The sequence below is a fragment of the Salminus brasiliensis genome, chromosome 1, assembly GCF_030463535.1.
Source record: "Salminus brasiliensis chromosome 1, fSalBra1.hap2, whole genome shotgun sequence".
NCBI classification, from domain to species: Eukaryota; Metazoa; Chordata; class Actinopteri; order Characiformes; family Bryconidae; genus Salminus; species Salminus brasiliensis.
In genome coordinates this window covers 54,421,976-54,449,613 of record NC_132878.1, presented here as the reverse complement: position 1 = coordinate 54,449,613, position 27,638 = coordinate 54,421,976, and the positions used below count along the sequence as shown (strand labels likewise).

Genomic DNA, 27,638 nt, shown 5'->3' with positions numbered 1-27,638 from the left:
TTATGCTATAATATTCAGCATTGCGGCATGACATCCTCAAACTCATCGGTTTGACAGAATTTACCATTTTCCCTCTTTTTTTATGCCTTCATCGATTAGTGTTCTCTCACTACAACACCCAGCATGCCTTAAGCCAGCGTGCCATACAACCATCTGAAATCCCCTCCACCAGTCAGTGTTTCCAGGAGAGGTCAAGGGGACACTGTCCTGCACATTTTGGTGGTTTTCCTGCTTTAACACACCCACTGCAGCCCTGAAAAGACTCAAAGTGAATGAATTGATTAGTTAAGAGAATGGAAAAGGGAGGGCAATAAATGTACAGGGCATGGTGCCTCCAGGACCAGGGTTGACAAACGCTTCCACTGGGTATTGGTTATAGTTTATGTAATACAGGTATGCCATTTAACACAAAATGCATGTAGAATATATATTGACAACAGTTTAGCACAGATATAGGGGGACAGCTGGCTTGGTCACTTTTCTAGAGGCTAAGAAACAAAGACGTGGTTAGCTGTGTGGTTTCCATCTGCGTTGAGCTAGATAGCTAACAGCCTGCGCTCAGGTATCTGCCCCAATTCTTCACATGTTCCTCCCACAAGAAGCCGGATCGCTGAAGTATCGCAAGACAAAGAAGAAGAAGAAATGATGGAGCTTTTGGGAAACGGTCCTAAAAGCAGTATCTGTGGTCTTGATTACTTGTACCCTTGCAGTAGATTTATAAAAAATAAATAAATAAATAAAAAAAGTAGAAAGTGATGTAAATGAGTAGCCTTTCTGTGTTTATGGCCGGTAACATTATAATACGAATATGGACCAGTGTATTGGTTACAGTTTATGTAGCTAATACAGCAAAAATACGCAATAAATACACGCATAAAAATAATTAAAATATAATGTTTGACACCGATATCCAGTGATAAAACTGTCAGTAGTGTGCGATTCCAATTTATTTGTAAATTATTTTGACTGGGTTCAGTAATGCTAATAGCACAACACCCCGCCGCAAAGTCGCACGAAGTTATTCGTGGTCAAAAGAATGCGCGTTCGCGAGAGTGGTCGCTCCCATAACGTGCTCGTGCCCGCCGGCCCGCGTGATGACGTAGCGCACCTTGCCTTTCTTCCATTCCCCCTGGTGGTGTTTGGTAAAGATGGCGGCGGAGCCGCCCGTGTGTACGCGAGTCCGGCGAAGATGACGATGACGACAAGCCGAGCAACTTACTTTACAGCCGCCGCGCTGACAGCGTAGACTCCGGAGACGCCCAGAGAAGCACTCGAGAAGTTGTCAGCTCGGTGGAAGTCCACAGGAATCGGCTGGCTGTTCGTTCCCCCCCCCCCCTCGCTCTTTCCTCTGCCGCCGCTGGAATCGGTCCGTGGGTCTTTGGCCATGGAGGACATCAACTCTAACATAAACGCGGATCTGGAGGTCCGTAAGCTTCAGGACCTGGTCAAGAAACTCGAACAGCAGAACGAGCAGCTCCGGACCCGCTCGGCGCTGCTCTCCTCGTCCGGGGCCACACCGGGGGCCAACGGCAGACCGCTGAGCGCAGGCTACGAGTCATCCCTGTCTACGGGCGCGGCGTCTGCTCTCTCTGGCTTTGGCGGGTCGAGGGGCTTCGGTTTCGGGGCGCTGCTGGAAAACTCGCGCTGCATGAGTCCCCGGCGCTCCTACCATGGATCCTACGGGGGCTACGACAGCGACACCGCCTCAACCGCTAACAACATCGGCGTCACTTCGCGTTACCGAGACGCGGTGGTGGATTTCATCGAGGACGGAGAAACTTCGGTGCTGGACGAGGTGGAGATCCTCGACCTGGAGGATATGGATTGTCTGAACGAGGACGAGGACAGTTGGTGAGTGAGGACGGCCGTGTTTGTGTCACGGGGCTGCGGGGGAAGCTGGAGGTTGTGGGCCGTGTGGAAGCTAGTGCTAGAGGGTTGAAGTTTGACAGGCCGGTCGGAGTGAGTGGTGTTCGTGGCCCCGCGGAGGAATGCGCTTAGTGCCACTGTTTACTAAAACATGAGGACATATGCGACAAAACGCTGGGTTATACTGGGGGGGGGGGGGCACTGTCAGTTTGAGAGGGTGTAAGACCCTCTACTCCACCTTTCGGCTTGCTGTTAGCCGCTAGCCGTTTGCTGCTGTCTAACGGACGTCAGGACTGTTAGATACTTTTTGAACGGGGTCTGAACCAGCACCCAGCGCTGGTGGTCCAGGTCTGACCTCAGACAGCCCTGTTCTCAAGTTTTAGCAGCCTGTGTTGATCATGATGATCATGAGATCTTGTGAGTGTTGTTGATGGGCTAGCTGTGTTATGCACCACTAACACACCATTTGAATCTTGCTTGCTCTCACCCCCTCCCCCTTTATCAGCTCAACCCCGTCCTAAACTGGCAGCACCCCTTTTGCTATTTTCAGGAGACTGTTGTTGCATGGCCTGTTGCACAATTGCTTGTGCCCAAGCTTGTGTGTGTGTGTGTGTCCGCATATGGTCTCTGAAAGTGTGTGGGCCAGAGTTCACAGTAGCACCTGTTCACAAAGAACAGGGGGAGCTTCTTCAGGGACCCTCTTGTTGTGATGGCAGCACCTGTGACAGTCCTGTCCTGGAGCTGGCCGTGGGTGTGCTGCCACAGAGGGCAGGGATAGGTCAGGAGCACAGCAGGTGCTCTTTGTGGTCACCAGGTCCTCCAGCATGTGACATTTTCAGAGATGACTGTGCTCAAAACACATGCATGCAAAAGTGGGGCCAACAAAACGTTCACTAGTGGGCTTCAGATGGTTTGAGGGGTCTGCCTGTTCTGAAAGTGCTGATATACCCAAGTAAAGAGCCAGTGTTCTGCATTTGTATTGGATGTTATATTTCTCCCATTTCCCACATGCCCCTTAACACATGTGTGAGGTTTTATTCACCGTTTTGGTCATTTTTACATGCCCATATTTTTTTTTAGCTCTAAATAAGCTGTTTCTGCTACTGTGCCTTCAGGTCTGATTGGCATGTAAATGAGCTCTGTTTTGGTTAGAGGCCCTGTGTAATGCTTCATTAAATGTATGGATCTAATCTGCTGTAGGCTGAATATGCAGCTGTGGGCATTTAGTTTCTGTAAAGATAATGAATAAGTTGTTGTTTTGGACATATTTTTTCCAATATCACAGTCAGTGTATATAGCAGTATGAGGTCGTTCATCTGGATTGTGCAGCCCTAGCCTGCATTACTGCTATGTGTTTTCCATTGGCTGTATTTGCAAGGATTTGAGGCTTAGCACACTTTACACAGATTCTTCCCTCTAGAAAGCAGTAATAGCTGTGTTATGCACCACTAACACACCATTTGAATCTTGCTTGCTCTCACCCCCTCCCCCTTTATCAGCTCAACCCCGTCCTAAACTGGCAGCACCCCTTTTGCTATTTTCAGGAGACTGTTGTTGCATGGCCTGTTGCACAATTGCTTGTGCCCAAGCTTGTGTGTGTGTGTGTGTCCGCATATGGTCTCTGAAAGTGTGTGGGCCAGAGTTCACAGTAGCACCTGTTCACAAAGAACAGGGGGAGCTTCTTCAGGGACCCTCTTGTTGTGATGGCAGCACCTGTGACAGTCCTGTCCTGGAGCTGGCCGTGGGTGTGCTGCCACAGAGGGCAGGGATAGGTCAGGAGCACAGCAGGTGCTCTTTGTGGTCACCAGGTCCTCCAGCATGTGACATTTTCAGAGATGACTGTGCTCAAAACACATGCATGCAAAAGTGGGGCCAACAAAACGTTCACTAGTGGGCTTCAGATGGTTTGAGGGGTCTGCCTGTTCTGAAAGTGCTGATATACCCAAGTAAAGAGCCAGTGTTCTGCATTTGTATTGGATGTTATATTTCTCCCATTTCCCACATGCCCCTTAACACATGTGTGAGGTTTTATTCACCGTTTTGGTCATTTTTACATGCCCATATTTTTTTTTAGCTCTAAATAAGCTGTTTCTGCTACTGTGCCTTCAGGTCTGATTGGCATGTAAATGAGCTCTGTTTTGGTTAGAGGCCCTGTGTAATGCTTCATTAAATGTATGGATCTAATCTGCTGTAGGCTGAATATGCAGCTGTGGGCATTTAGTTTCTGTAAAGATAATGAATAAGTTGTTGTTTTGGACATATTTTTTCCAATATCACAGTCAGTGTATATAGCAGTATGAGGTCGTTCATCTGGATTGTGCAGCCCTAGCCTGCATTACTGCTATGTGTTTTCCATTGGCTGTATTTGCAAGGATTTGAGGCTTAGCACACTTTACACAGATTCTTCCCTCTAGAAAGCAGTAATCCTGAAACTTGAGCTTGTCTGGGTGGATTTGGGCTGAAACGGCATGGAACGTCAGGGAGCTCTGGGGAATCCCTGCAGCAGCTGGACTGCTGTGGTCAGAGCTGATGAAGCAGTAGACTCTGCGATGAGATCACCGATGAGATCAGTGATGAAATTTAAAACCTCAAGGCTGCTATCAGTGTGACGTGATGAGTTCTCTAACCGAGAATGAGACAATCGGTGATCTTATCAGTTAAAGCACAATCAATGATCACTTGTCGTTAAATGAAACCAGTAAAGGACGCTGGTAAACAGTGTAATACGCTTAGGAGAGTGTAGATGGTAATGATTTTGCACTGAGAATAGAGCCAGATCATCTTGCAATGGATTTGAGTGTTTTAGTTCCACAGCCCGTCCTTCAGGTCACTTCTTTGTGACCCAGCGTGTGGCCAACACCAATGGCATGGTTGTTCATTCCAGCAAGCTGTCGGGACCGACCCTGTGAATGAGATTAGCAGTCACTAATATGGGATGGTGTATTGCTGCAATGATGAGGCCTTAAAAAGCCATGTGGTCAGCACTGCATTGTTCACTGCGGTGTGTTTCTAGCATAGAAATTGCTGGTGAGTCATTACTAGGTAACTGAGAAGGTAAATGAAGCGATTGCGACAGCTCTACACGTTAATCTCAGTGTTATCACTCTCTGTTTTACACATGCTCTCGGAGTAGTGGGATTACCCTAAGTGGCAGTCTCTGTCACTGAGTCCTGGCGTAATCCTGAATTATACCACCAGGCTGGATTAACAGACAGGTGGCTGCTGTCCAGAAGGCAGAAAAGCTCCTGTAATCAGAAGTACCTCTTTCTAGCTGTAGTTGAGGTTCTGAAACTAGCCAGTTTTGTTGTGCTGCTGTCTGGCTAGTGAGATGTAGCAGTGATGACAGCTTGAAGCCTTTTGTAGATGAAATGCACCACAAGGCAGGAGTGCTGGTTTAGTTGTGAAACCGTTTTTGAGGAAGTGTCTCTGTGTGTGCAGCGAAACTTGAAATATCCCACAGGGCTTCCGTTACAAACAGTCATGGTACTTGTTTGATTTTTCCAGACCTGTTGGAGCACCTGTGGGTGTCGAGCAGCAGCAGGTTCTCAGTTCCTACAGTTCCTACCCGAGCCATACAGACAATCATCAGCGCTGTTTTCTGGAGAAAATGGAAACCTTGCTCACTGTCACTCACACTTTCTCTCTCTCTGTCTCTCCCTCTCTCTCTCTCTGTCTCTCCCTCTCTCTCTCTCTCTCTCTCTCTCTCTCTCTCTGTCTCTCTCTCTACCTCTCTGTCACTTCCTCTCTTTCTCTCATAGTCATGCCATTCTCATAGTCATGCCATAGTCACTCACTTATTCCCCGTTTCTCTTTCTCTCTCTTTAATGCCATTTATTCTGTCTATTCTCTGCCTTGCTCTTTCTACCTTGCTCTCTCTTCCCCTCACTCTCTGGCTCGCTCGCTCTCTACCTCACGCTACCTCACAGTTGCTGACTCAGGGTTTATTCATGCTATTTATTATTTCCATTTCCATTAGTTCCATCTTTACTTCACTTGTTTATTTGCAGCTCTCCATGATTGGTGGTCTTTCTGTGTAGCTTGTGGCTGATGGTAGATAAACTAGAACACTTGGTCATCAGGCCTTTGGTAATGGGACTTTTGCACAGTACAGTACGCCCCCTCTCTGGTTCCACCCATGTGTTTTAGTTGATGCCCTGGCAAGAAGAGTAATCAGATTCAGATGCCAGGCAAAATGTGTGTTCACAGATTTAATCACAGAACACCACAACGTGCGTTGTCTGAGTATACCATGAATATATATATTGTATTTTATATATAATAATAAATGTTGTTCTTTTTTATTTTTTGCCTGCCTTATTTATTAACCCCTTAATGCAGCAAAGCTTATTACACACTACAGGGACATCTGTATAAACTGGTGGGACTATTATTTGGTAATACAAGTTTGTAATAACATTTTCAGCCCATCGGTGGACCATTTTTTTAAGGGGTTAAACTATCTCTCCTTATTTAATCAGTTTGCTTTAAAACCATTTGTTGTTTAACATGGCTTTAATCTTACATCTGTAGTGGGACAAAGCTTGTGGGCATTAAAATCATGTATTGCAGGTGTACATCCTGTAACATCCTGTGTTTCTTGTGTATGTGCGTGTTTTTGCAGGTTGTATGAGGCCAAGCTGAACAGTCCTCTGCAAAAAGCACTCAGCCCCATTGTGTGGTGCAGACAAGCCCTGGACAACCCCAGTCCTGACATGGAGTCGGCCAAACGCTCCCTCCTCCACAGACTCGACCTCACCATGTCCGGTATTAAACCCACCCATCTATGCATGCACACACACGTACACTCTGCTTTCATCATCTCGCTCTCTTTCGCAGTGATTTGCCCCAGCTCCTTCAGCTCCCATTACTTTCATTCCATTTTCTTTTCTTTTCTTTTTTTTCCCTTCTTCTTCTTCTTCTTCTTCTCCTGGCTGTCTTCACATTCCTCCACAGAGTATAGTCTCTTGTCCCTTCTCCACTCTTTCTTTATCCCCTCCGATCTGGCTTTTTCCTACTCTCTCCTCCTGTTCTCCACACTGTGATCCGGCTGTCACTGGGTTTGTGTGTGTGTGTTCAGCATGTGGGCTGGCAGCTCTCTGGGCCCTGTCTTTGACTTTGAGAGGCTGGGCTGTACATCCGGGAATGCGTGTCTTCAAGTGTGTGTGTGTGTGTGTGCACGCTTGTGCCCTCATGCTAATTATAGGGAAAGCTTTCCGGAAAGGCTCAGATCAGTGGGATTTATATTGAGGGGTCAGTGCCATTTTTGCTCAGGTATGCTCATATGACTTCAGCTTCAAATTGAGCAACACTGTGGTTACCAGCCAGCATCAGAGCTCTTCACCCTGTGTGTTCACACACTATTAAAATACATGTGAGCACATCCAGAATCCCTTAAAGCACGCTGTTTCAAACCAGCTGTTCTCAGCTTGGAGGTGATGTGGACAGTTGTTGCAGAAAGGTACATAGGCTTTCATTGCCGTCCATGTCCGGGGGTCACAGAGAGCACAATTGGCCTTGCTCTCTCTAGGTGGGTAGGATGGCCCTCCCTCTCCCCCCATTACTCAGTGTGATGCTAGTCAGAGTGAGTGCCGTCACCCTCCCAGCACTGGTGGTATGGTGATATCACTTTCCAAGCCAGTTAAACAGTGCATGGTCGCATGAATAAAAGTCAGGGCAGGTGACTACTAGCCATTACTATCTCACTGCACTGCAGAGGGCCACGTTTGCACTGTAGGCTTGTGAAAAAAGCAGATCCCTTTCTCAAAAGCCAAGTGCTGGCACTGTGCCTACTCTCTGCTCTGCAGATAGCTGGCCCATGACATCACCTTGACCAACCTCGGAAGCGTTCCAGGTGATTCATGATATTGCACAGACACTCTATTTGGGCTTGTTGGATCAGACTTCTGTAATTCTAAAGCCCAGCCAGGAATGGGGCATGTTTGAGGCTGGTCCAATTGCAGATCCATGTTCTAGTCTGACATGATCTGGATATAAAGTCATCATCATGGGTGCATCCACAACATCATGGTCAGTTCAAGGCCTGTCTGTGTTTGTTTCCAACGTGGCTACCAAGCAACAGCTGGCTTGCAGATAATGTATGTATGTATGTGCAAGGTAATAGGGTTAAGGCATGATGAAACCTCTGATGAACTGATGAAATCTTTGTTACTTGATGATTAAACATGTTACCCACTTTAACAGACCCTTTATTGATTTAGCAGTAAGAGAGAAATCGCAAACAATGGATTACTAAGTGTCCCTGACAGCGTAACAGTAAAGCTAGCTTAATGCAAAGGCTCTGGGTAGCCTGGTTGTGCTAGGTCTGGAGGGAGGCCTGCAAGTTGCCTGAGTCACGCCAGCTCCCAGGAGGACCTCCAGGGCATCCAGGAGAACTCTCAAAGGCGTGTGCTTGACGTGTGGGCTGCATGTTCTGTCTTGCGTCCTCAGGGACACACCCTTCAGTGAGTTCTGTTTTGTCCTGTGCCTTTTTTTGTGCACTCTCTATCTCTTCCATCTTTTTGAAATGTGAATAGGGCAGGAGAGAGTGGCTGTGCATGCATGAGAGAAATACAAGAGACAGGTGAAAGGCGAGAGAAGGATCTGTCCTACTCCTGTCATTTTCAGGAATCGTTCATGAGCTCTTTCGCTGTGACTTTGCAGATCTTGCGCAGTTCACTTGACAACAGACATTTTGAAGTATTGACAGCAGGGGATCCGGCAGTTTCAGTGCAGCGGTTCCAACACAGCTGAACAAGAGGGCGAAAAACAGCAGAAGCAGATTCATCTAAATTGAACTTTACCGGACAGTTGTGCTATAAACTTGCTATGAAGTCCCAGGAGGGAGTGCAAAACAATAAGGGAGGTGTGTGTGTGTGTGTGTGTGTGTGTGTGTGTGTGTGTGTGTGTGTATGTGTGTGTGTATGTGTGTGTGTATGTGTGTGTGTATGTGTGTGTGTATGTGTATGTGTATGTGTATGTGTGTGTGTGTGTGTGTGTGTGTGTTTGTTTCTGGTTGTCTGTCCATGGTAACCAATCCCTTCTCTTTACACTTCTGTCTGAAATGTAAACAATAGCACAGTGCTATTCCAAGCACCATGGTTGCATAACTCACTGGAGATGGACAGAACAGAGACAGAAACCAAGCCCTAGAGCTTACTAGTGCACTACATGATTCCTCCATGTTTTTGGACCTTGAGCTTAATATGAATTATTCATTGTTTGTTTTTACCATTACAGGATATTGCTCCCAGTGTTTAAGCGGTCTTCTTTGAGTGCACTGTGCTGTGCAACAACTGTGCTTGCTTAGTAACTTCACCTTATGTAGTGATTGGAGAGTCGTTCATTTCTTTATGCATTTGTTAATCTATGTTTTGACATTGAGGTTGCTCTTATTCAGGATGCTACTATTCAGGAACTAAACATCATCTTTCCAATGGTGTCATCTTGTAGTCATTAAACTCAGCCTAGCAGGCCTGTAAGAAGGAGAATTCATAGGACAGTGCTACCGAGGATGCATCTTTTCTCAACTGAAGCCTAGATTTTGAGAGCCTCACTTGAAGCCCCTGTGAACACATTTTGATGATGATGGGTTTTTTTTGAGGGAGGGGGGGGGGGAGGGGGGAGATTGCTGCTGGGATTTTACAGGTCTTTAGGGTTTACTGAGGTTCTAATATCTGTAACTGCATTGCCAGCCCGTATATAGTTACATTGGGACGCGAGGGACTACGGGGCATGCGGACAGCCGCTCTCTCAGTCATGTTTTAGCTTTAGCTTTAGCATTCCAGGGTGCTCAGACTCAAAGATAGGGTCCAGCCATGTTAGCCATTGGTCAGGGGTGTGCTGATGGACTCTTTGGAATGCCTATTCCCCATAGAGAGGAGAGCAATTCTGGTAAAAATCCAGCAGATTTATTAGAGAAGAAATTTCTAAGACATAGTTTTGAAAAAATGCTCTTATGCGGGCTGTCCGCATGTCTGTGTGTGACAGCTCTTTTTATTATTATTATTATTATTATTATTATTAATCCCCTGCCCAAAATGTATACTGGTGGTCATTGTGCATATCTATGAAATGGGCCCTTCCTGTGAAAGGCTATGTCCACACTGCAGGTAAAAGTGGCCCAAATACATTAGATTTTTTTTTTTTTGCCATTCTGCTGACCACCAGTTGCTAAGTAACAACCGTAGTTGCCCCATGTGGTGTAACTACTTTGTTGGCAGAAATTATTGTCAGTTTGACACCGTTATATAAAAACAGTGTTCAGGACTTTGATATCTGTAATTTTTCGATTTTCATCTCAAGAGCCTCAATTTAAAAGTGCAGTAGTTTTGTAAAATGTCAGACAGACAGACAGGTCATATAGAATCACGTTTACTAAGAATACTGAGCATCTGCTGCACTGTGGGGCAAAAAATGTATGCTCTCTCGCTCTTTCTGTCCCTTTTTTATTGCACTTGTTCCAATTTCGATTGTTTTTCCTCTCTTCATCTGTTCCACTCTCCTTCTTTTTCCCCATTGCTTCTGCATTGCCTCATACCCTCGGTTTCCTCTCCTGCTCCTCTGTTTCTCACACAGTCTGCCCCCTTTCCCGTTCCTCTACTCATGTGAACTGCCCTCAGCCTTGTTTGTGCTTGTGGGTTTCTTTGCTCTTTGCAGTCACTGTCAGTTCTACCCCCAAAATAACCTCCACAGCACAACTTATCAAGTCCCAGTGACTGCTGAATTTTCAAAATGATGCTCTCCTGTTTATGCAACTAACCTAATTGTGATGCCAGAGCTAAACCGAGCCTAATGGCTAGCATATCTGTGCATTTGTCTGTCGTACATTATGTAGGTAGTGCTTTAATGGAGGGATTGACAGACGGAAGGTAGCGGAAGAAGGCCAGGCTATTATCGTCTAAAGAGCTCGGCAGACTTATTAGCCCACATTCAGGGCTGTGCCGTACTACAGCTAACCAGGGAACAGCTCCAGTTAGTTGACGTTAGTTATTCAGATAACAATCGGACAAATGATTCTAGCCAGTGTTGGTAGAGATATGGTAGTAATATAAGAAGGCTCACTGCTTCTTCCATGTTTTTGTCCTTTCCTTATTGCATGCGCACACAGCGTGATGAATAGGCTGAGTCAGTGTATTGTACTGTCTATGGAAAAATGTCCCTTCATGAGCCAAACCATCAGCTGCACTGGAATGGAAAGGCCATTAATTCTGCCCTTCTACATCTGTGGTCTCTCTGTAGCCATTTTTCTTATAGGAATTTGGCTTGCACTTGATGTTGGCTGCATTTAGTTTTTGTTAAGGATTTTAGCCATTTTCTGTATACAGTCAGATCCATATTTGAACAGTGACAGAATTTTTTAGTATTTGGCTTCTTTACACCCCCTTGAAGTATTGTATATATAAAGTATTCAGGGTGAGGATTGGAGTGCAGACTTATAACTATAATAACAACTGCTTAACAAAAACATTGCATTAACAGTTAAGGCATTGTAGACATGTTTTACCCAGTCTCTCTATATTTGTCCATTTTATTTTATTATTAAATGAGTTTTTAAATCTTGGATGTAGGTCCCGGACTGTTTGAAGTCTGAACTATCATTTGAGTTCTGGTGACTGATGCTTTTGTGAACATTCCTTCCACAAAGTGAAGTGAATGGTCTTGTTTTCAACTGTTTTTAAACTGTTTTCAGGCTCATTTAATATAGTGGTTCATCCAGGTTTGTTAGTCAATGGCACAGCAGCTCTTGTGTTGGCGCCATTCACACTGAGTGCTAACACTGCCATTCAGGGGACGTGCCCGCAGTGACTCCCGTCACCTATGTTGTCACGCGCATACCCTTTACAGTGCCTCCACCGCGGTTGATAGATGACATGGTACGCTTTTGAAAGTAAAATAATGAACCATTCCTTTCCTTCTTTCTATTCCATTTAAGTTAATATATGTTTCATCTGTCTAAGGAATCTTTTGTTCGAGGACAAGGTAGACTTTTAGATGGTTTCTAGTAGTTTCCTGTTTTTGAGTGTTACCAGTGGTTTAGTTGCTACTCAATCATATAGTTTAGTTGACCACTCACAATGTTTCTGCTATCTCCCTCATAGATTGCACCTTTATCAGGGTTTATCATTTAAGTGAACAAACTGGCAGACCCTGTAGTGAACAAACTAGAAGGCAGCAGCCTCGAGGAAAGGTGGGATGGTATAAGCATGCTATTAGTAGATTGTTTTAGGCCAGGTTTTAAGGACGAGTCTATTTTCATCTGTACCTTTCTAATGTACAGCAGCACATGTGCACTGACCCATCTCTTCAGTTCATTTGTCCTCTATCGCAAGCTTATGTTCTCACCTCAACGCCTCGCTTCTACGGTGTTCTATCAACTTTAATGCTGCATCTCTTTGAGTGTGCTGTAGTTTTCAGTTAGTACCTTCAGACCTTCTCTCATGTAGCAGATAGGGTCTCTTTTTGTCAGTCCTAATATCTGTCAGTGTCTGATTGAATCAGAACAGACTTTCCTTTTGGCTGCTTTTGAAAACACCCCAACACACACTCCTGTCATTAAGCTGGGGGTGGAAGGTCATGTCCTGAAATACTCTGCAGTGCAGGCTGATGTGGCTCTGCTTTAGGGTTGCGGAGTGTGCTTCTGGGTTGTTTTAATTGGTGTGAAAATCAAGGATATACTTAAGAAGCACATCCAAATGCGAATGTATTAGTGTATTAGACTTCTGGCAGCCAAACTGCTGATCCAGGATCAGCTGGGCTCTACCTATGACGACAAGCATTCAATAGTCCAAGACACAAACTGACCCTAAAGTTTAGTGAAGGTGTCTGTTCTAGCTGTAGAATGTATAGCTCATCCTAAATGCTGACCTCTATAAATAACGTGGTTATGTGAGCCAGCCATTCCTGCTATTCAGCAAAGCTGGGCCTACAGGGGATTTGTGTGTGTGTGTGTGTGTGTGTGTGTGTGTGTGTGTGTGTGTGTGTGTGTGTGTGTTTGTGTGTGTGTGTGTGTGTGTGTGTGTGTGTGTGAGAGAGAGTGAGCGAGCATGCTTAGGTGTGGTGTTGACGTTTTCCTCTGTGGTAGACTTTAAGGGAATGCGATGGAAAATGCATGGTGTTTTTTCCTAAATAATGCAGACAGACAAAGAGGTGGCTTGAGAGGGTGAACAGCAGACCAGAGGAAGAAGGCGGAGCGTGAAAGATGGAGAGGAAAGGAAAACAAGGTCAGGGAGCAGCGGACTCTAATGGCCTCTTGAATATCCAGCTGTGTGCATAGACACAGATGATCATGTGAGTTTGTATCCACAGGGAGCTTGTTCCATTATCCTCTCAGTGCTCCCGCGGGATAGAGTAGTGCTCTAAATATCAGCCTGCCCAGCACCACAGATATTCATCATTAGAGAGCTCAGATTCTCTACGCCAACAGTTTATAGGCTAACATGGGACTTTACAGTTAGTGCCATGAAAGTCACTTCAGAGACATGATTTCCTCACCATGAACTTGGCTCATTTAGTTATAAATCATGTAGAGAAATGTGCTCCTGTCAAATCTAGGAATCTAGGTGTATAGCAGTGCTTCAGAATGTTGACACTGCAATGTGAAAATGTGACCATGTGCATTAATTAGGCTTGTCGCAATAACCTTAGGAACCCCAGATTACCTGCTAAGGTTTAACCATAAAGTGTAGGACACAGTTTTACTGCTGCTGGAGTCTTTCTCACAGCTTGTTTTCCAATGCAAGACCAACAAAAACCTCGCCTTGTGGTGCGTGTATTGCATCCGGTGTAAAACGAGCATTGCAGAAGGGTTGCGGACCACTGTGTGTCCCGCATCAGACCTCGTGCACACCTGCAGAACCACAGTGTTAGTTTTACACATTTTACAGCAGCTTTAGCGAGTTGAAGTAAAATATTTTGGGACCATGCAGTGAAAACCAACAAAGCTTTTGGGAAGCAGAGTAAAGACTTTTAACACAACTAACCTGATGCACACAGAGAGGTTTCAGCCCACTCAGAACAGTAAGGGGCGGAACACCACTAACAACACAAAACACAAAAAAATCATCTATCTTTGTATGGCAATCCCTTTTTTTACATTCTGAATGGTGAGTTTTGTTTATGTGCGATATTTAAATATTTATTATATTCCATTTCCAATATCTGAATGTTCTGTATTCTTAAAGGTTTGTCCTTTTTAAAAGGGTGTCATTTACATTACTATGCTATTACATTGTCATTGTAGTCCTTTTAAGACAATTTTCTGCCACTGTCACAGTTACTTCTGGAACAATATATCGTCCACAAAAGCTAGTAATCGTGACGGGCCTAGCGTTAATGTGAATGTTTGATCATTTAGGAGAAAACGAACATTGCTGAGGATGGGAATTCTGTTTGTAATGATATTTCATGCGGTCGCAACACACAACAACCAGCCCCAATCAACCAGCTCTGGTCTCAGTAGTAGATTATCAAGGCTGCAAAATGGCAGGACAAGGAACTGTGGAAATGGGGATAACCTGATAGAAAAAGTGTTTGTTTTGAAATATATAATGTAGTGATGTGCCAGTGGAACGTTATTGGTACATCCCATTTTGCACAAATGCACACACAAGCAGGGTAAAAAGCAAGGTGTTTTTTTTCTTATCTGTAACCGATAACTGCTGCATTTCCAAATAAATCCTGGCTTTACTTATAGCCTTATAGTTGTTTTAGCCATGCCAACTTTGCTAGGCTTAACTTCCACCCATGTAACTGTTAAGTTCTGGATCTATATTGCCATTCAAGGTGGATGGAGCGTCTCTGAATATTTGATAGTTTTGTTGGCTTTTGACGTTTTTCTTGTCTTACTGTACAGTTTGGCATTTGCAAGTGGGAAAGTTTGAACTTTTCATGGGTTGTATGCTCATTCCAGTGTAAAACTTAATCAGCCACACTGTGTATTGGTAGAGCCCGTGTGCTGTCAATCACACACACCACAGAACTGAGGGTTATCAGCGGCTTTTGTAGTTGGAGTTTTACCTACAAACTGCAGAGTAGGTAACCATGGCTTTATGGAGCGTTCTTATATACTGAATGGCTACATTTGAAGCGGACACTGGACTGCGTGTGTGTGCTGCTAAATGACTGTTGAACAAGGCGTATGTTTGTGTATGTTTGTGTGTGTGTGTGTGTGTGTGTGTGTGAGAGAGAGAGAGAGAGAGAGAGAGAGAGAGAGAGAGAAAGAGAAAGAGCGAGAGGCCGAAAGAGAAGTAGCAGTGTGCTCATACAGGCTGAATAGATTGTATTGTTATCTCTCTGTGCTGACCAATAAAGGCTTTCTGTGTGAGACGTGCCATTGCCATATGCTAAAATAGACTCTGTTTAATTGACGACAACATTACACACTGCCTCACTGTGCCTGCAAAGTTTTTGTTGAAGAATAGCGGTGTAACCATCTATTTGGTTATGTTTTTTCATTAAATCATTTATATTAAATCAAATAAATTATTAGAAAGTAATATTTGAGGTCTCACTCACACTGAATATCCCTCTTTTTCTGTCTGTAGCGAATAAGAGGAGGAGTCTGTATGGCAGCACTTACAGCCCTCAGGTGGGCTACGGAAGCCAGTACAGTCCAAATGCAGCCAACAGCCCGTACAGCAGCGGCTTCAACTCCCCCTGCTCCACTCCCTCCAGAGTGCCTGTCATCAAGCAACTAGTACTGCCTGGCAATGCAGGTTGGAACCTGTCTCAGTAGTAACCTCTTACTTTGCTGTTAAGCAGTAGAAAAGTCACAGCCCATTTTGTTTTTAATTTTTGATTTTGAAATAATTGCTGCACTAATGAGTGGTGTTGCATTCTTTGTTCAGAAAGTGTATTCAGAAAGTATTTCTCTTCTGTACTGTGTGTCTTTGTGTGTGTTTGTCTTCATCTTTTTGGGTGTGTCTCTGTAGTTGCAGGCCATCAGCGGGGCTCATCAGACAGAAACCCTCCAGCAGTAAGCCCCCAGTCATCAGTAGACAGTGAGCTGAGCACATCAGAGATGGACGAGGACTCTGTGGGTTCCTCTACCACCTACAAGCTCAATGACGTCACTGATGTGCAGATCCTCGCCCGCATGCAGGAGGAGAGTAAGTATCTCAACAGCAGGGCTTTTGCATGATTTTTGCTCAGTGTGGCTGACAACGGTTGGCAGTAGTCTGCTGATTTTGAGGCAGTCGAGGTAGAGAGTGGGTAGAGAAGTTTAGGATTTTTGCTGAAGTGGTCGAAGTATAGAAAAACGTCTGATTTTTACTGACCTGACTTGGGATGTGATCTTATCATGTGAATTAGTCAGCAGCAGCCAAAGAAAACACAATTTTAAGAGTCAGTGATCCAACATGTCATGGTATTAATAATGCTCTCTGTGTATGTATGAGAACATTTTCCATGTTTATATATATATATATATATATAAAAAAAAAAAAATAAAAAAAAAATCACGCTTCACAATGTCAATGCTGAAACAATACATTGTGCAGCCCTAGCAGGAACTAGTGGGTTAGTGAGACACCCAGTCTGTTTATAATCTGTAAAAGTTGTGTAGTGTATCCAAGGCTTCAGGCTGAGAGAATTCAGCCTGAGAGAATTCAGCCATCTGGTGTTTGCTTAAGAGGTCTTGGCTTTAGTGCCACTTCATGTCATGTGTTTTAAATAGAGACCTCCTGATCAGTTTTTGTCCCAAATCCCATTCTGACTCATTTAATGACTCATTTGTGTATTGAGTATTGTCAGTCCTGAGTCAGAGTCAGGCATATACTAACTAGTTACATAATTACTACATTAGCATTAGTTAACAAGTAGTGAAAACTAAACAATTTAGAGAAGACTAGAGGTTAGGCCACCAATTACTTAAAAAGCTACAGTTAAATAACTATGATGTTAAATAGAATGTTTGTAGTGTGTTCTTTCACTGTGGGTCTGAACTGATCTGTTTGGTTATTTGTTCTGAGTTTCATATTTCAAGTAGTTTTAGCGTGTATTATTCTCCCCCTGTTGTGACTAATTCTCGGTTTTGCCATTTGTATGACGGTGATATGGAGGATGAATTAGACTTTAGCAAAGCATTACAATTGGATCAAAGGTAATGTAGCCAATACAGATCCATTAGCTATGCCTTGAGCAGCATATTTTTGGGACACGCCTCTTTTTTTTTTTTTTTTTTAAGATTATGTAGAGGGATTTCCCCTCTGGCATGAAAAGGCATGGCTCATTGCCAAGACCTGCTGTCTGCCTCTTGTACATGTCTGTGTGCTTGTGGCTTTGCAGCAGTCTCTTCTGTGGTCAGTTCATATGCTCTGTTTCATTGATTTCTCTGTGGTCGTCTGTTATAGTCTTTGATATAAGGCCTTCTGTGGTGTTTTAGAGATGACTGCACATTCTATATAAGCCTCTAGTAGACATTGCAGACACGTACTTCTGTAGAAAAAGTCACTCTGAGATGGCAGTCTCATGCAGAAATAAACAGCTGGCAGTTTATTCTGTTAAACCCCAGATGTTCTGAGGTCAGTTGAGAACTAGTTGTCTCAGTGCTTTTTTGTAAGAGTCCATTATCCAACTCAGTATATTGAGTATCAGAACACAGCAGAGCTAACAAACACCACAATCACTAGATAAGCAGCCTTTTCAGTTGTGTTTCCACTTTTTGCTCCCCAATGAATTCAGTTGCTCTGAATTCCACAACCCCTTTGGTGTGGTTGGTTCGAAAAAAGTACAGTACATATCTTTAGAGACAACAAGTTTGCCTGGAAAGATTAATGTAGCATCCAGCCCTGCCCTTGATCGATATTGCAGATTGATCAATTGATCTAAATGGAGAACGACGAGCTGTATTTGTCAGCTGGGTGTAGAAATGAAAAACCTTTGTTTTGAAATTTGCTGCAATGAAAACACTTTAGAAGAAAGAATCTGTCGCAGCTGGATGCAGTATTTTAGCATTGCTGCTAGGTTACTTTACTCTAATAAATCCCTGTAGGATTAGTAGCTTACTGTACTTTATAACATAAATATGTTTGGTAGTTGTCATATATCTGGATTTTGTTTTAAATAGCTTTTGGTGCTTCTTTGTCATATAGTTGTCTTCGCATAACTCCTACTCAATCTCCATGTTAGTGTTCTGTAGTAAGCCTCCTACTTTCTTTTTCCAGGTCTAAGACAGGACTATGCTGCTACAGCATCACGGCGCAGCTCCGGCTCTTCCTGCCAGTCGCTCCGACGGGGAACGCTCAGTGACCAGGAGCTGGATGCTCAAAGCTTGGAGGATGAGGAAGAGGCCCTTCACCCAGCGCTGCACCACGCACCTGCGACCCGCTTCAGCCCTTCTCCTCGCCCCTCACCCCGCGTCTCCCCCCGCCACTCTCCGCGATCGCGTTCCCCAGCCCGCTCACTGGAGTACACCCGCTCCTCTCCTCAACCAATGATCAGCCGACTTCAGCAGCCCCGCCTCTCCCTGCAGGGCCATGCCCACGAGCCGACTAACGCAATTAAGAACGAAGGTAGGCCAAATGGGGCCAAATGATGTCTGATGATGGACCTTACCAGTCTTGAGTTGACTGGAATCTGCAATAGTTTGCCTCTGTCAGGTTGGATGGTTAAAAATAAGTGTAGTCTGTGGCTTTAAGGCTCACAAAATAAAAGTACATGTGGCTTGTAATTAGTAGTAGCAGCATGCAGGGGAATTTTACACAGTAAGCTGTAGCTGTTATAGCCTGTGAAACCAAACCAAACTAGCAAATCAGCAGGTTTTTCAGCAGAAGTTCTAGCTTGTTTATGTTCTCAAATATAAGCAGTGTTCTCTGGGGCATTAAAGGGTTAATTTGCTTGACTGGGTTACAAGTGGGCAACAGGTGCCGTGAATATTGAAAGAGGGGCTTCTTAGTCTGTATGCAGCCTGTTAGGGCATCTGTGCCACTTTTGGCATTGGAATGGAAACTTTTACACCTATATTCTCTGGACACCGTAACCTCATCCATTACATGCGTCTTACTAACAGTGTCAAAATAAGGAGTGTTGTTTTAGGAGCCTATGTGAAATGTTTATCGTGTGTCTGTGTGCGCTTGCAGAAAAATTGCGGCGGAGTCTTCCCAACCTGACGCGCTCCAGCTCCGGCCCTGCTGCTGAACCGGTCAAAAACAGCCGCAGCTGTGAGTCCAACCTGCAAGTGCCAAACGGATCCCCACGACACCAGAGCCAGTCAGCCAGTGAGTACACACTCTCACATGTCTATGGTTTGTGAGCCTGTAAAGAATTGTACACCAGTTGCTGGATAGAAATGCACAACTTACTGCAGGCTGCTAGTGAGTATGGAGGCATACACGCTACCCTTTTCTAGCCAGTGCAAGTGAATGCATGTACACACTCAGTCTGGTAGTGGTCAGACGTATATACATATATGCTTACTCAACAGACCTTGTCTGTCTTGCAAATCCTTTTTCCTGTTTGAGTTTTGCAGTATTGTAATAGACAGTAAAGAGCACTTTAAGCGATCTGTCTCGCACACTGCTGCATTCTCGGTGCCTTGGCTTTGGTGGAATGGGATTTTCTTTTTTCTGTGTTCTCCATTTTGATTTACTCACTCTTGGCATTCACTTTATTTTTAGAGTCTCATCCCTAGTGAGGATTTTTTAAATACCTAGTAAGCATTAGACATTTGAATTTGCGTCTGTTTATAAAAAAATAAAAAAAAGAGAAAGAAAAAAAAGGAAAAAAAAAACCTAAAATGCTAACGTTGCTGGTGATGAATGAACGCCATTGTGTGAACATTAAACTAATGACATTCATTTTCAGATTAGCATTTTGGAAGGTGAATTTGTGAAAGAGCACAAGTAGAATTTGTGATATTTAGAAGAGAGATTGCATTCTTCCTGTTCTTATTGGCATTATCGCAACTTCTTTTTTTTTCTTTTGTTTCTCTGTCTCTCCCTGTCTTGCTCTTATGTCTTTACTCTATTCTTGTTTTTTTGCATGTTAGTGCTGTCTCCATCCCGAACCTTCCTCTCTCTTGGCTGAGGTAATGGTAGTTTGGCTGATTACTGGTGCTGGACTTGCCATGGTGCTTTCTTTCTGGGTTCGGTCATTCCCTTTTCCGTGGCACCCTCTAGTGGCTGGTGATACCTTGGCTGGATAACAGTAAATGGCTGGCTCACACATTGATCTTTGCTTCCTTGAAAGACCCCACCCTGGCTGGCTGTCCCTCATTTGGCTGCCTCTTTTAACCTTTTAGTCATATGCTGATCCTGGATCAGTGTCTCATTAATTGCTGAAGGCCTGTGGATGGTGCTGAGGTAATGGCTGACCTTAGGCCAGTCTGAATCAGACAGTGATGTCTGCTTGTTTCTCAGCAGCGCAGCACCAAAGGCTCTCCGGGCCGGCTCGCGCCTCCCCCAAACCCAAAGAGCGGCTGCAGAGCCCCACGTCTCTACGAGGTAACGCACACAGACAGCCCTAGGCTGGTTGTACTGCTGAACACAGATACTATAGCCCTCACAGCCATGCCCGGCACTGCCTCCTAGTGATCGTCCAGGTTTCTTGCCACCACATTTTCAAAACCTTGTTGAGGGTTGGCAAGGTTGAGAATTACTTGACATATAGACATGTTGGGAAAACAGAACTGATGGAGTGCTAATGCAGACCTCTGTTATTGTAATATTTTTTTTATATTGTTCTAATCAGAATGTGCATGTGATATTTTACTTTCTTTAACTGTAATAGTGGAGCAGCACAAGGCAGTAATAAGCTGATGTGGTCGAGTAAATGTAGCACCTTCTCTGCTGGGTAATGCGACACTGTCTGAGGTAAATTCTCAGCATTTTTCATACCTTAAGTGTCTGGACAGATCAGTCGAGTTGTAAAACTTTAAATACGGGAAATGCGTGCATAGATGTATATATCCTTTTTTTTCAGTGTGAAGAACGGAAGAAATGTTTTTAGCCAAGTTTTTATCATAAATGGCCACACCTGGTCAAAACAGCTATTTTGGCTCATTGCATGTATCGCAATAAGCCTTGCTAAATAAGTCTTGTGAAATAATTGTCTGGTTATGGTTATTCAAAATATGCTGCACATCATCCTAATAAAAGTGACTAATTACACTGTATTGCAATGTGCAGTTAATCAGTTAACTGCACAGTTAATATTCTCCATATTGCAGCATATTGTATACCACAATAAAATGTATCAAGATCCAATTAAAAAAAGGATGGTCATATTGCCCACCTCTAAGTCGAGCTTCTAATTAACACACAGACATGTTGTTGTAATGCATTCTGTGTGCAATACAAATAAGCCCTCCTCCTTGAGCCAGGTAGCATTATGTTTCACTTGCATCAACTTCCAGGAATCCACATATATAATATTTGTTCTCATTTATTTAGCTACATTAATATTTCAAACAGTTACTCTGTTCTGATTCATCTGCCTATTATGTCAAACCATTACAGCATTTCCCAAGGTTTTTTTTTTTTAATCTAACCTTTTGTAGTTAGCTAACCTTTGCTGATATGTGAACAAACTGACGAGCCTATTTAGCTAGCGATGAGTAAAGAAGCTCTGTCAATACAGAGATATTTATCAAGCATTTTGAGTGTTCATCAGAGCCTTTTTAGACATTTATAGCTGTGTGTGGAGGTACAATTACTGAGAGTGCATGTAAAATTCATATGCCTTAAGGATCAATTCTTTTTCAAAATTTCCAGCTTAAAAGATGTAGAATTGACTGTCTCCAGCTGTTGCACTAAATGTTGTATTAAATGTCTGTGTAAAAATAGACTTCTGTTAAGCAACCCATTCACTGTTAGACTTTTTGTTCACAATAACCCCCTACAATTGCCTTTGCCTCCTCATTTATACAGTTCTAGGATCTTCACTGCTGACAGAAACAATAAAAAAGAGCTTTACCATAGGACATCCTGAATGGAGGTCACATGTTCACATGGTCTCGAGAGGTCATTGTTTGCTTAAAGGTTCTCAGGTCTTTGTGTAAAAGGGAACTCTAACAATAATAATGGAGGACTCCCATATACCTTTTTTGTCGATGCTTAAGCATAGGGTAATTTTCATAACACCCTATATAACTGTGTATAAGTAAGGTGACTGAGCCGTTCTGCTTCGGTATAAAAGATCTAGATATAATTTGCTCTAGATGCTGTCGAAAGCCAATGTGTCTCATCTCAGAGAGATTTGTTGAGTGTGGAGTGCTTTGTGTAGATGATCTGGAGATGATCTTTGACATGTCCATAAGCAATACTGCTTTTGTTTTGAGAAGGTCATGTGTGGCGCTGTGATCCTGTTTACTACACCATTCCTCCTCTATCATGTTGGTCTGTTTGTGTAAATGTGTAAGCCACACCCATCTTATTCCATTATGTACAGTCAGTGACTTCACACAATTAGGACATTCTACTTGTTTAAGACTGATGCATGACTTCAACGCAATGTCTGGATGGATTAATAGTGGATCAGTTAGACATAATCACTGATGGGAATTCTGTGCTTTTTTTCTGATTGCAATGGGCAGAGCTTGAGTATAGCTCAACACTGATCCAATAACTTTTCTTATTTTTTATATATATATATTTTTTAAAGGTTTTCTTTTAAATATTTAAAACTTTTTTTAATTGCAGAATTGTTTATTTATTTATGTATTTGCCCACACTCTGGCATCCCATCCAGCTTTTGCTGCTGATATCGACCCAATACTGATGTCTTCTGTAGTGTTTAGTCACTCGCATTTCAGGTGAATTAATCATACAAGAATTTACCTTTTAACAGGGGATTAGTGTGTTTCAGTCCAAGTCTGTATTTACAGTATTTCTTAATCTACGTCCCACATACACCCCTGGTCCTTTTTGAGGTTCGTTTTATGAGGAAGAGAGAAAGAGAGGGCTGAGGAATGTCTGTGAATGCATTTGAACCCCAAGAATCTCCTGTTTCTATCTTTAGTTCATCTCTCGTGTTGCTTTGGAGAGGAGGGAGATTTCAGTGAGTATTCACTGAGGATCCAGCTGTTTTCCATGTTGTGATATTTTATTGTGCGTGTGTATGTGTGTGTGCGGCGTGGTTGGTGTGATTGTGATTGTGCTTGTTTTGTGACATGAATATTATTTTGTATGATGCCACTAGAGGGAGTAGGAGCTGCATGCTCCACCCTCAGTGTGTCTACTGGGAAGTGTATGCTAGTAAAATGCGCCGACTAAGATCATTGCAGCCCACCCATCCGCCCATGTATTATTTGAATCCATTGTTTGTTGAATCCTTGTGAGTTTTTGTATTTATTTATTTACTTGTTTGTTTATAATGATGAGCTTGTATACACTGGTCTGGTGCGTGAATCCGTGAACATGAACTGTTCATACTTCTTACACTTAGATGATGATTATATTTCCCTGTGGTTCAGTTTTCATGTCCATCCAGTGTCAATCAGTTTGGGCTTTCAGGTCACAGACCATCAATCTATTTTTATTAGATTTTTTTTTCTGTGTGTGTATTTAATCATTTATATATTTTGTAGTGCAATTATTTGATTAATTCTGGCTGGCCTTTTATGTTTTCATACAGTGCTTGACTGCTGGGTGTTCAGAATTCACATTTATGATATTTCTACTTTGTCATTGTTGTCTTTTGACTGCAAGCCGAATCTTTGCATTTTTGGCTGCATGTTTTGTCATTTTTTTTGTTTGTTTGTCTGTTTGTTTGTTCGTTGTTATTTTTGTGTGTTTTTTTTTGTGTCTCTTTTTGTCTCATCTCTTTTCTTTCTTTCCTCCGCAGTGCCCTCCAGTAGTAAATTGCGGACTCCTGCCGCCCCCTCGCCCTTGGCCCTGCGGCAGCCTGTAAAGGTTGTGTCTAATCCAGGTTCAGGCACAACCACACCCACTCGATCTCTAGCCCCGCCCCGCAGTGCTCTGCCCCGCCCCAGTGCCTCAGTTGGCGGGGGTTTACCTGTGCCTCGCAGCAAACTGGTGCAGCCAGTGCGCAGGTACACACTCACACACACACTCTGCATAAGTGTTAGTAAAGTGGTCCACATTGGGCATTTTGGTGTCTGGGATTTGCTTGCAAGCAAAAGTATTACCAAATAAATAAATAAATAATTGATTTAATTAAAAATAAGATTATTGTAGAATTCATCTTTTAGATACAACAGAAGATTGAGCCCACAACTTTGGGGGGCTCAATAGCATTATCTAAAAAATAGCTGCTAACCTGGTTAAGCCTACTTGGTTTGGTTGTTTTAGCTGGTAGTTGGTAGATTTCAGAAAGAAAGGTTCAATGTTTCTGTGAAAACACCTGGCAAATCGGTGGTCCGAGACCAACATTAAAAAATGCAATGAATTATAAAACTAATAGATTATTAAAAACAATTTAATGGTACATGTGTCTACCAATCAACTTAACTATTAATGTATTGTTTATTATAAGCCTCTGAATTCAGTATGCACAAACACGGAACTGTACATTCCAAAAAAACTGGGACTATTTTTTTTTTTTTACTGATTATAGTGTAATAAATGTAATGTAGTTTATAAAAGCAGGCTCACAATAAGGACATAACATCCCTCCTCTGTAAAGAACCACCTAAATAATGCTTAATGCTCTATTAAACTGAATTTGGAAATATGAGCATGTTGAGGTAGATTTCATACTGTATTGTGTTTTAATTCTTAATTATGTGAGTTTTTTGTCTCCCTTCCCCTTCTTTCTGCCCTACAGGTCTCTACCAGCTCCCCGTACCTACAGCGGCATCAGAGATGAGAGCTGGAGGGAGGGCTGCTACTGAGCATGCCTAGAAGCCTGCAGAACAGAGATGGACTGTCAAATCTGGCACTTTACCAACCCATGTTTTTTTGTTTGTTTGTTATTTGTTTTTTTAGGTGACAGAATATTCACAAGAGAGTTACTCTTAGCATCTCCATACAATCAGCATCATCTAAGGAAACTCTCATCTCAGTGGGATAGAAACACGGCTGGCTGGAGATCCGAGAATGCCAAAGAAACCTACTGCCACCAGGAGGCACTCTCACCAACTAAACAGAGCCTATACAGAGACCAGATTAAAACCCAATACCTGCTATCTTTGCCTGAATGCCTACTCTCTCTCTCCTTGAACCTGTGTTTTGACACTTTATTGTTCCTCTCTGCTTCAGCACCCTGAAAAAGAGACCCTTGACTATCGTTACATGCGTTTTCTCTGTAACGGGCCTGTTGCAATCCTGTGTGAGTGGAAGAGTCTTTTAAAAGTTCTATAATGGTTGTCCGTAATGCTGAGTTTGCTGGACACCCTTAAAACAAAAAAAAGTGACTGCATGGACTGAATCCATGACAGTGTCCTTCTCCCAGAATGTCTTGTCATATCTTTGTGACAATTATTTATTTAGAATCACTATTTAAAAATCATCTTTCCAAAGTATGAATATTCAGTCTCAGTATTTTCTTCCTTTTCCTAAGTTCTGAATGTTAATATTTAAACCTCAACTTTTAAAGCTAAGTCTCCAAAGCATTTTTCAGTGCATTCTTAATGAAGCGACTGGATTTGTTTCACAGTTTGAGAGCATCTTGTCATTTTGTTTCATCACTGTGTTTCAATTCAAAAGGATCAAATCAAAAAAAGTTTTTTTTTTCCCTAAGTTTCAGGTGTAAACTTGTTGTAGAATAATGAAGTGTTCTTTTGAAATACAGGAGGATCATAGGTAGTGCTCTCTGTCAAATCAAAGCAACCCTTTCCAAATTGTGTGTGTATCGTATCGGCAGTTGTATACCCATTCGGCAGTTGAAATATGGTAGACCGTTAGATGTTAAACATTAATTGTTCAATTTGGTGGAAAAGAAAGATTTTTTTTGTGCATACTCAAATTGTGATGGATGGCCAGTCCATCGGTCTGTTTCTGGCTCAGGGGAAGGGGTCATAAGATGACATTGTGACGTGTAGCGTGGTCGTAAAAGTAACTGAAAATATCTAATGAAAAGCTGATCATGGAGTGTTATCTTTTCGTGGTTGTCCCCATCATCAGGTCTTTTATGGATTTGATTTAAAAAAAACAAACATGCGAAGAAGAGTAATGAAAAGCCTTTCAATGCTGAAATGCATGTACGTTAAGGTCCATGGTCCAGCAACAGCACAAAGAAATGATGCCTTAAAGGCAGAGCTTCAACCATCATCTACTTTGAGCGAAGAAGAAGCCACACTGTTTTCCCAGTGAAAGAGTCGCAGATGAGACGATAAATAGAACAGTGCTTGCCAGTGCTTGAATGGCATTGGCACTTGCGACGCATGATGATGCGTTAGTAAGACTGCGACCGTTCGTTTTAAACATGAGTGCCTATAATTTATAAAGTCACATGATTGCTTTCATGTCTTCATTTATTTTTGTTTCCTTCTACATTTAATTTGGTGCCAATTTCATTGTTTTGCCAATATCATTTGCTTCAGGGGTCTCTGCATTTCTTGCTTGATCTTTTTTTTTTTTGGCTAATGTATTATTTGATTTTGATAACATTTATATTTGCTTTTTGGAACAAAAAAAAGTATGTTATAAACGCCTTGATATTTATGACTCAATGCTCTGATCTGATGAGAGGCTTATTTATTGAACAGAGTGATGCCTCTGCACGGTGTGAGGCAGCGTTAGTGGTATGCCCGAGCCTTGTATAGACATGAGGACGGTCGTGCCACGCCATTTTGTGGACAGTTTTGTTAAAAACTTTTATATCTCCACAAACATGATGCTCAGTTTCCCCTGTGTTAATTCAACATTTCAAATAAAATGTCGAAAAATGCCTCATCTCTCAGTCTGCTAAATGTGTTAGTGGACTGCCTCACTCTACTTAAGGTCAACTATCACCAGTTCTACTCTCTGTCCGTGGAGTTGTGTCCTAACCACGCCTCAAACTACTCCTCTCCATCCTCCTACCCTTTATATTTACACACCCTGCTTCTCAATCCGACCACATATCACACAAACTGCACAACAACAGCAGACGGTGGGAGAGGGGGGTCTTTTACATGCTGACCAAGGGCACCAAGCCAAAATCCCTCCGACAGACACCTGAACCAAACCATTTCCAAGGATAACCTGCTGTTGCTTCAAAATATTACTAGCTGGGGGCCCTGGGGTTGGATTGAAGAACCTCTGTATTATATCAATTTTAATGGGTAGAGTGCTCAAAACCAGCAAAGAACAACTGGAGTGCAAAATATTAAATGTGTATATTATGTGGATTATACAGTGCAAATTCTGCTTGTTTTTATTACTTATATCAAATAAAAGTGGTGTTAATAGCCAGTTCACATTTCTGCAATTTAGAACATACTGCCACAAACATAAATGCTTGGTCTACGTTTGAGACAACTGGGAGAAAACTTGAACATGTAAATTCTTTGGTCATCCACAGAGTACATAAGTATATGCTTGCCCAGGCACCCCGCAGTTGGAGCCTTGTTGACACAGAGATAACTTTGCTCCCCAGGTAAACAGTAGGCAGTGTCTAGTTGTGCGAGACCACGACCCTAACCAAACCATGACCTTCACCAACAGAAGTACAACAAACCTGAAGCTAAATTAGGACAAAGAGCAGCTTCTACAAACACAACTAGAGCACTCTTTACAGAAGGAGAACTAATAAATAATCCAATCAGTTGGTGCAGACTAATCAACTCTAGTGTATTAATATATATTTTAATTCATATGTCATAAAAAATCATCATGTAAAACTATTCTTCCAAACAAGAAACATTGGTTTTTCTTTAATATCTATGTAGTGAATTG

General features: G+C 42.8%; 1 protein-coding gene across 5 annotated transcripts; it reads left to right on the top strand.

Moving 5' to 3' along the window:
- The first annotated feature begins 1,045 nt into the window (after window positions 1-1,045).
- Window positions 1,046-26,649, top strand: slain2 (SLAIN motif family, member 2). Of its 5 annotated transcripts, none has more exons than XM_072682690.1 (9): window positions 1,048-1,851; window positions 6,488-6,630; window positions 15,408-15,578; window positions 15,795-15,971; window positions 18,027-18,374; window positions 18,942-19,079; window positions 22,819-22,857; window positions 23,644-23,851; window positions 24,586-26,649. In XM_072682690.1, exons 1-9 carry the CDS (start codon window positions 1,385-1,387, stop codon window positions 24,650-24,652), a joined length of 1,758 nt encoding a protein of 585 aa, XP_072538791.1. In that variant the 5' UTR covers window positions 1,048-1,384; the 3' UTR covers window positions 24,653-26,649. The 5 variants fall into 5 exon arrangements, with proteins under 5 accessions (XP_072538793.1, XP_072538791.1, XP_072538790.1 ...); XM_072682689.1 differs by lacking the exon at window positions 22,819-22,857 and adding an exon at window positions 20,223-20,303; XM_072682688.1 differs by lacking the exon at window positions 22,819-22,857 and adding an exon at window positions 20,220-20,303.
- Window positions 26,650-27,638: the final 989 nt, after the last annotated feature.

Coding starts and splice junctions, on each gene's coding strand:
- slain2 (XM_072682688.1), top strand. CDS start 1,385: ATGGAGGACATCAACTCTAACATAAACGCGGATCTGGAGGTCCGTAAG. Junction 18,375..18,941: donor TAACGCAATTAAGAACGAAG/GTAGGCCAAATG, acceptor GTGCGCTTGCAG/AAAAATTGCGGCGGAGTCTT. Junction 23,852..24,585: donor CTGGTGCAGCCAGTGCGCAG/GTACACACTCAC, acceptor TCTGCCCTACAG/GTCTCTACCAGCTCCCCGTA.